At 38.0% G+C, this 7,959-nt stretch overlaps 1 protein-coding gene across 1 annotated transcript; it reads left to right on the top strand.

Moving 5' to 3' along the window:
- Window positions 1–3,548: 3,548 nt before the first annotated feature.
- Window positions 3,549–4,921, top strand: LOC115561097 (olfactory receptor 1509-like). Its single transcript, XM_030380896.1, has 2 exons — window positions 3,549–4,442; window positions 4,832–4,921. Exons 1-2 carry the CDS (start codon window positions 3,549–3,551, stop codon window positions 4,919–4,921), a joined length of 984 nt encoding a protein of 327 aa, XP_030236756.1.
- The last annotated feature ends 3,038 nt before the right edge of the window (window positions 4,922–7,959 follow it).

Here is a 7,959-nt window from a genome sequence, read left to right as displayed (position 1 = left end):
GCCTACAAATGATAAGATACAATATTATTGCCATCAAATATCAATAGTGTGTTTTCAAACACAGTGTTTGCAACACTTTTGTTATCATGTGTCTATATTTTTCTTTTTTGACCTCCCAATTTTGTGTACATATTTGTACGTATTATTAATAGTATAGTATTATTTGATATTAAATTTGAATAAGTCAATAGCGCTAAAATCAACCACCCCAAAGCTCAACATTTGAGAGTTGTCAAATTGAATAGATCCATGTAAACCGGAAATGAGGAGGCCTTTTTTTACCAGTGTGACGACAAGGGTCGCTATGAAGGCCTGTTCATGTGTTAATTGGCTGGGACGTATTGCATGCACAAAAAAGCATCTACAAACCGTGTACATTTGCAATCAATGAGATTAAGACCTGGTATTCGAGTTTCTGGGTATTACTGGCATTCCTTATATTCAAAGATGGTCCGTTGTCAATGGGTTTGTGCGAGAGGGAGAGTGAGAGATAATTAATAAAATAAGATTTTTCCACTTTAAATAGTAAAAAATGTGTCCCTGTATATGAGTTTATAGTGTTGTCAAACGTTATGATAAAATCAGTCGACAGGTACACTTTGGTTGCCATTAATATACCTGCATGCCTACTGTCATGCAATAAAAAGACTATGTGTGAAAAACATTTCAGTAGCTTGGGTCTGGCATGAGTAACTTTTCATAGGAGCATGTTCCAGTAAGGTAGATTGCAACATAAACTGAGGTTTGTTCTAATAAAAAAATAAATGAATACAACTTATGGTTTGATAAATATTGGAAACATTTGGGATAATGTATTGGCACTGCGTAATTTTACTACTTTCAGAGACCAAGGATTGCAGACTTTTTTTAATGGTCATTTTTATGATAGTATTATTTGAGATTAAAATTGAATGAGTCAAAAGCGCTAAAATCAACCACTCCAATGCTGAACAACTGAGAGTTGTGAAATTGCATAGATCCACGTAAACAGGAAATGAGGAGGTCTTTTTGTTACCAGTGTGATGACAAGGGTCGCTATAAAGGCCTGTTCATGGTCCTGGTGATAAGGAGACGCCTCGTCAGTGATGACGCTCACGAACATGTGGAAGCGTGAGCGTCATCACTGATGCAGCGTCACAGATTGACAGGTCAACCCATTTACTAATTTGGATCATTTCAGTCAAAGATCCATCTATTTACTATTGAGCCATTTAGCAGATGCCTTCATCCAAATCCATTTTCAATGAATTCAGATACATGTTATTAAGGAGCAGGCAGATGTTCCCAATCTTACAGAAGGATGTCTACAGGTAGGCTGCGGACATTAGGGATGGAGCCCAGAACCTCTGTGTTGGGAATTGAACCAGTCTGACCATCTATAAATGCAGCTTCATAGCTGTAGCTCTATCCTATTGGTAGCCTCTGACTTGAGTTAAGCCCCCCACCCTGGTCTGTCTGTTTTGTATTTCTCTCTTGGGTCTCCCTGGTTCTCACATTGACATTTGATACCTCCAGGTGTGAGTGTGATTAGCCATTGCAAGCCGTTTGGAAAATGTGCAGCACCTGACATCACAGGTGTGTGTGTCCATCTTGATGTGTGCTGGATAGATCATTCTATAAAGCATATCAGAACGTGTATATTTGGACTCGTCTAGGTTAAATCCGGGTATTCGAGATTCTGGGTATTTCTAGCATCCCTTATATGCACAGACCATCCGTTGTCAATTTGTTTGTTTGAGAGGGAGAGTGAGAGTGAGAGGGAATTAATAAAATAAGATTCATCCACTTTAAACAGTAATTTTTTTTTCCCTATATGGGTAACCCTGTGAGTTTATAGCGTTGTTAAACGTTATGATAAAATCAATTGACAGCTACACTTTGGTGGCCGTTAATATGCCTGGGCAATAAAAGTCTATGCGTGAAAAACATTGCAGTAGCTTGGGACTGGCATGAGCAACTTTTCAAAGGAGCATGTCACAGTAAAGCAGATTGACCTTACAAAAAATTAACTGGTTTGTGTTATTAAAAAACAACAACATGTGGTTTGATAAATATTGGAAACATTTTGGATAATATACTGGCATTACAGCATAATTCTGTTTCATGAAAAATGTATCACATAATCAAAACAAGTTACAGGAAAGTAAATCTTCTTAAAGGAAGACCAATTTATAATGTGTGTGTGCGAGTATTTGTCTGCAAGGAAATCAAACATTTAATAAACACAACTATTTTTATTTTGTCATTAATATACCTTACATTGTGTTGAATGATGAAACACATTCTGTATTAATTAATCATCTCTAAGCCCCAATGAACTTGCCATAAGCCCCAATTAACTGGACCTTACACCGAATTACCTAGCCCTAAAACCCATCCAAGTGGCCCCAAGACACAATTTACTGGCCCTAAGGTAACACTATGTCACAATATTAATGGGCGTTCCTTTGGTTAATGACCAATAAAATAGCTTCCAATCAGCCCTGCAACCACAATGCTGCATCTCAGTAAAGGTAAGATGATTGATGAAAGAGAGAGAGTATTCAGCAATGTGTGTCACACTGAGTCTTGAAGAGTTTTCTAATGGTGTAACTGTTCGATATATACCACTATTTAAGTTACTAGTGCAATGTTCTGAACAGGTCAATTGCTTATCGTCTGGTATTGCATCTTGCAGCTTTCTTTTTTACCGCTCATACACATCTTCACACTCACCCCTTCAGTTCAGTGGGGCCTCAGCAAAACACCCGTCAAGTGTGATATTGATCGGGTGAATGGTTTTCGAGAAATCAAAGGAAAGACAGAGACTCCTTCTGTTACAGTTAGATTATATCATGTTGTTTTATATTAAGGGGTGTTAAACAAGTACAAATTGTAATCGCGATTAATTGTATAGCCTATTATTGGTGAGTTAACTCACGATTAATCATTTTTTTTTATTTCTGTTTTAAATCCATCCTAATTGAAGATTAATAAATTAATCAAATGGAATGAGACTTTATCATTCATGCCAAATTTACTCAATAAGCAAAAACTAGACGAAGTAATTTAGAGGGAGTTTTATTGACTCACTTGGTGTGGGTTGAATATGACATTTACGGAACACAACAGATTTGGGAAATGTAAACAGGCAGTTACTTTACAATTCTAAACCAAAAGTTACAACAAGTGTAGTAAAATTCAAAAAAGCAACCCCACAGATTTGGGAAATGTAAACAGGCTGTCACTTACTCCAATTGAAACAGGTAGTCACTTCAAGTGTAATTTAATTGCATTAAAGTGTAATTTAATGCATATTAAGTGGAATTAAAAACTAAAAATAATAATCTATGAATGTTGACTGAAAATATGGAATTAAAATAAGATTGCGTTCATGCGTTATTATCGCGGTGATTTTAACAGCCTTAGTTATGTTACTTTTATATTGCTCCTCATACTGCAATAACTGATTAACCTTTTTTTCTTTCATTTCTTCTAGGAAGAGCCCGTTCTTTGGAAACAAAAGCTACCTAATGATGAACGGAAGTGATCCGCTAAGTAACTGGGCTATGCAACTAACACTACAGTCCTTGGACCTACCGCCTGGCCGCAAATACCCAGTTTTTGTCTTAGGAACTCTGACATATATGACCATTTTGCTCTGCAATACACTGGTGTTTGCAACGATTGTCTTCACAAAGAGTTTGCATAAGCCCATGTTCCTCCTGCTGTTAAACCTACCATTAATGGACATGATTGGAGCCACTGCTTTTCTACCACAGCTTGTAACCAGCATTTTGACCAAGAACCGCTCTATTTCCTTCCCTGGGTGCTTCTTTCAGGCTTTTCTCATTCACTTCTACGGTACAGGGAACCTCTTGTTTCTAACAGTGATGGCCTATGACAGGTATATCGCCATATGCTTGCCCCTTAGGTACAACTCTATCATGATTCCGAAAACTATAATGAGACTCATTATTGCCATTTGGTTCGCAGAGATTTTGTTTTACATTATGGTTTTTTCCTTAGTTGCCAGGTTCAGAATTTGCAGGACTCATATTGTGGATATTTTCTGCAACAATCCAGCTATGCAAAAACTAATCTGTGATGACACAAAGTTCAGTAACTACTTTGGCTTGTTTTTCACTGGCGTAATTCAAGGTATACCGCTGGTTATAGTAACATACACATACATCCAGATCTTGTTGACTTGTATGATGACGAAGCAGGCTGATGCGAGAGGGAAAGCGCTCCAAACATGTGGAACACATCTGGTGGTTTTTTTATTCTTTGAATTCAATACTGCCATCACTACAATCTCTCACAGATTTGAGAGTGCGTCCCCATACCTGAGAAGAGCTATGGGTGTATCAATTATTATATTTCCCCCAGTACTCAATCCACTTGTATATGGGTTAAAGACAAAAGAACTTCAGGAAAGCATGATTCAAATGTTTAAAAAAGTGAGGTTATGTATTAGCATACAAATGACAAGATAAAATATCATTGCAATCAAATATCATTAGTGTGTTTGCAAAGAAAGCCACACTATTATTATCGAGTGCCTGTATTTTTCTTTTTAGACCTCCCAATTTTTAGGTAATTATCTGCTCCTAAAGTTTTTGGGGTATCAATATGAAACCACTACCAAATAGACAGTGCGCTCCTACTTTCATAGACCAAAGATTGCAGACTTTTTTTAATTGTCATATTTATAATAGTATTATTTGAGATTAAAATTGAATGAGTCAAAAGCGCCAAAATCAACCACTCCAAACCTGAACAACTGAGAGTTGTGAAATTGCATAGATCCACGTTAACCGGAAATGAGGAGGCCTTCTTTTTTTACCAGTGTGACGACAAGGGTCGCTATGAATGCCTGTTCGTGGTCCTGGTGATAAGGAGACGCCTCGTCAGTGATGACGCTCACGAACATGCGTAACCGTGAGCGTCATCACTGGAGCGGCGTCACAGATGGACAGGTCAACCCATTGACTAATTTGGATCATTTGAGTCAAAGATACATCTATTTACTATTGAGCCATTTAGCAGATGTCTTTATCCAAATCGATTTACAATTAATTCAGATACATGTCATTAAGGAGCAGGCAGCTGTTCCCGATCTTACAGAAAGATGTCTACAGGTAGGCTGCGGACATTAGGGATGGAGCCCAGAACCTCTGTGATGGGAATTGAACCAGTCTGACCATCAGTAAATGCAGCTACATAGCTGTAGCTCTATCCTATTGGTAGCCTCTGACTTGAGTTCAGCCCCCCACCCTGGTCTGTCTGTTTTGTATTTCTCTCTTGGGTCTCCCTTGTTTATATGATTATAAAATATCTGTCCTGGAGCACTACATGGGCAGAGCATAAATGTACTGAACATGCACGGTATCAATAACTGTTGATGACAGAAGTACTATCTAGTGTAACAGGTAAGATATGAAGAGGTTAGCAATGAATATTGATCTGTTTGAAGTGTTAACTAGGATAGTGTGTTTTCTCTCCAGGGAAATGTAATTCCTTGACAACAAGGAAAATACAATAATGAAAATAAATGATACGCCTGGTAACTGGACATTGGAGCTGACGATGGAATCATAAAATATATACCGGCTGGCTACATATTTACCCTGCTTTTTTTTTTGGGAACCTTGCATATATAATTATTCTGTTCATTATTAACTACATTCCCATCATACCTAAACTACCCACACTATTATCCTATCTACCTACCTTCACACATTATCCCCCTACCTACCTACCTGCCTACACACATCCAATACATTCCTGCTCACACTTCTGGGAAATAAAGCCTATAAACCTTGGAACTCTGACTGGACAACCCTGTGTTCTCCCCGACACCCCCATTGGTCTCAAGCCAGCACTTCGACATTCCTCTTTACAAAGTGTATCCCGCCAGTCGAGCTCCAGTGTTGGTGTAACACACTTAGACTGTATGTAATCCAGGTTTAAGGTGACAGATTATACCACCAGGTGTAAGTGTAATTAGTCATTATAAGCCATTTTGAATATGTGCAGCCTCTGACATCACAGGTGGGCGTGTCCATCTAGATGTGTGCTGGATAGATCATTCTATAAAGCATATCAGAACGTGTATATTTGGACTTGTTGAGGTTATATCCGGGTATTCGAGATTCTGGGTATTTCTAGCATCCCTTATATCCACAGACTATCCGTTGTCAATTTGTTTGTTTGAGACGGAGAGTGAGAGTGGGAGGGAATTAATAAAATAATCCACTTTAAATAGTAAAAAAATTGTCCCTGTATGGGTAACACTGTGACTTTATACCATCGTTAAACGTTATGATAAAATCAATTGACAGCTACACTTTGATGGCCATTATTATGCCAAGGCAGTAAAAGTCTATGTGTGAAAAACATTGCAGTAGCTTGGGGCTGGCATGAGAAACTTTTCAAAGGAGAATGTCACAGTAAAGTAGATTGACCTTACAAAAAATTAACTGGTTTGTGTCATTAAAAAACAACAACATGTGATTTGATAAATATTGGAAACATTTTGGATAATATACTGGCATTACAGCCCTCCGTAAGGGCTGAGATGGCAGAGGACAGCTGATTTGGAACGGAAAAACAGCTGTTCGCTTTCACAGAGAAAAAACTAAGGAACTTCAACCTACTTAGGCCTACTAATTAACGTTCAAAAGTTATTAAATCTTCAACAAAATATGCAGATACTGTTAAAATTGGTTCCAGGGAGTATATATGGATTATTATTGTATTTGATGGTGTTTTTTTCTGGAACGAGTATTCGAATATTTGCTCGGAAAAACCAACGAGTATTCGTTGTTTTTTTATTAGGGCCAGCCCTAATGGTAATTCAACATCAAACCACCTGCGGCTTATAGTCCATTGCGGCTTATATATGTACACATCATTCAATTTAGCTGCTGCGGCATACACTCTGGTGCGCCTTATAGTGCAGAAAATACGGTATATGAGTTTATGTCGTCATCAAACGTTATGATAAAATCAGTCAAAAGGTACAGTTTGTCAGCCATTAATATGCCCGGGCAATAAAAGTATATGTGTGAAAAAAATTGCAGTAGCTTGGGGCTGGCACGAGCAACTTTTCAAAGGAGCATGTCACAGTAAAGTAGATTGACCTTACCAAATAAACGGGTTTGTTTTATTAAAAAAAAAGAAGAAAGAAAATTGGTTTGATAAATATTGGAAACATTTTGGATAATGTACTGCTGTTACAGTGTAATACTTCATCGAAAATGTATTACATAATCAAAACAAGTAACACAAAAGTAATACTTTCAATTCTAGACTAATGTCTTATGTGTGAATGCAAGTATGTGTGTGTGTGCAATGAAGCAACTTTAAGTAAACAACTATTTTTATTTCGTGATTAATGTACCTTACATTGTGTTGAATGATGAAACACATTTTGTAATAATTAACTGTCTCTAAGCCCCAATGAACTTTCCCAAAGCCCCAATTAACTGGACCTTACACCGAATTACCTAGCCCTAAAACCCATCCAACTGGCCCCAAGACACAATTTTCTGGCCCTAAGGCAACACTTTGTCGCAATATTAATGGGCGTTCCTTTGGTTAAAGGCCAATAAAACAGCTTCCAATCAGCCCTGCAGCCGCAATGCTGCATCTCAGTAAAGGTAAGATGCTTGTGGAAGGAGAGCAAGTATTCAGCAATGTGTGTCACACTGAGTGTTGAGGAGTTTTCTAATGGTGTAACTGTTCGATATCTACCACTATTTAAGTTACTAGTGCAGTGTTCTGAACAGGTCGACTGATTGGCGTCTGGTATTGCTTCTTGCAGCTTTTTAGTTTACCGCTCATCCAAACAACTTCACACTCGACCATTACGTTTATTGGGGCGTCAGCAATACACCCGTCAAGTGTGATATCGATCGGGTGAATGGTTTGCGAGAAATCGAAGGAAAGACAGACTCCTTCTTCTATAGTTAG

The sequence above is a fragment of the Gadus morhua genome, chromosome 16 (genome assembly GCF_902167405.1).
Source record: "Gadus morhua chromosome 16, gadMor3.0, whole genome shotgun sequence".
NCBI classification, from domain to species: Eukaryota; Metazoa; Chordata; class Actinopteri; order Gadiformes; family Gadidae; genus Gadus; species Gadus morhua.
Note: the sequence above shows the minus strand (reverse complement) of the source record. Positions and strands in the feature narration are given on the sequence as shown.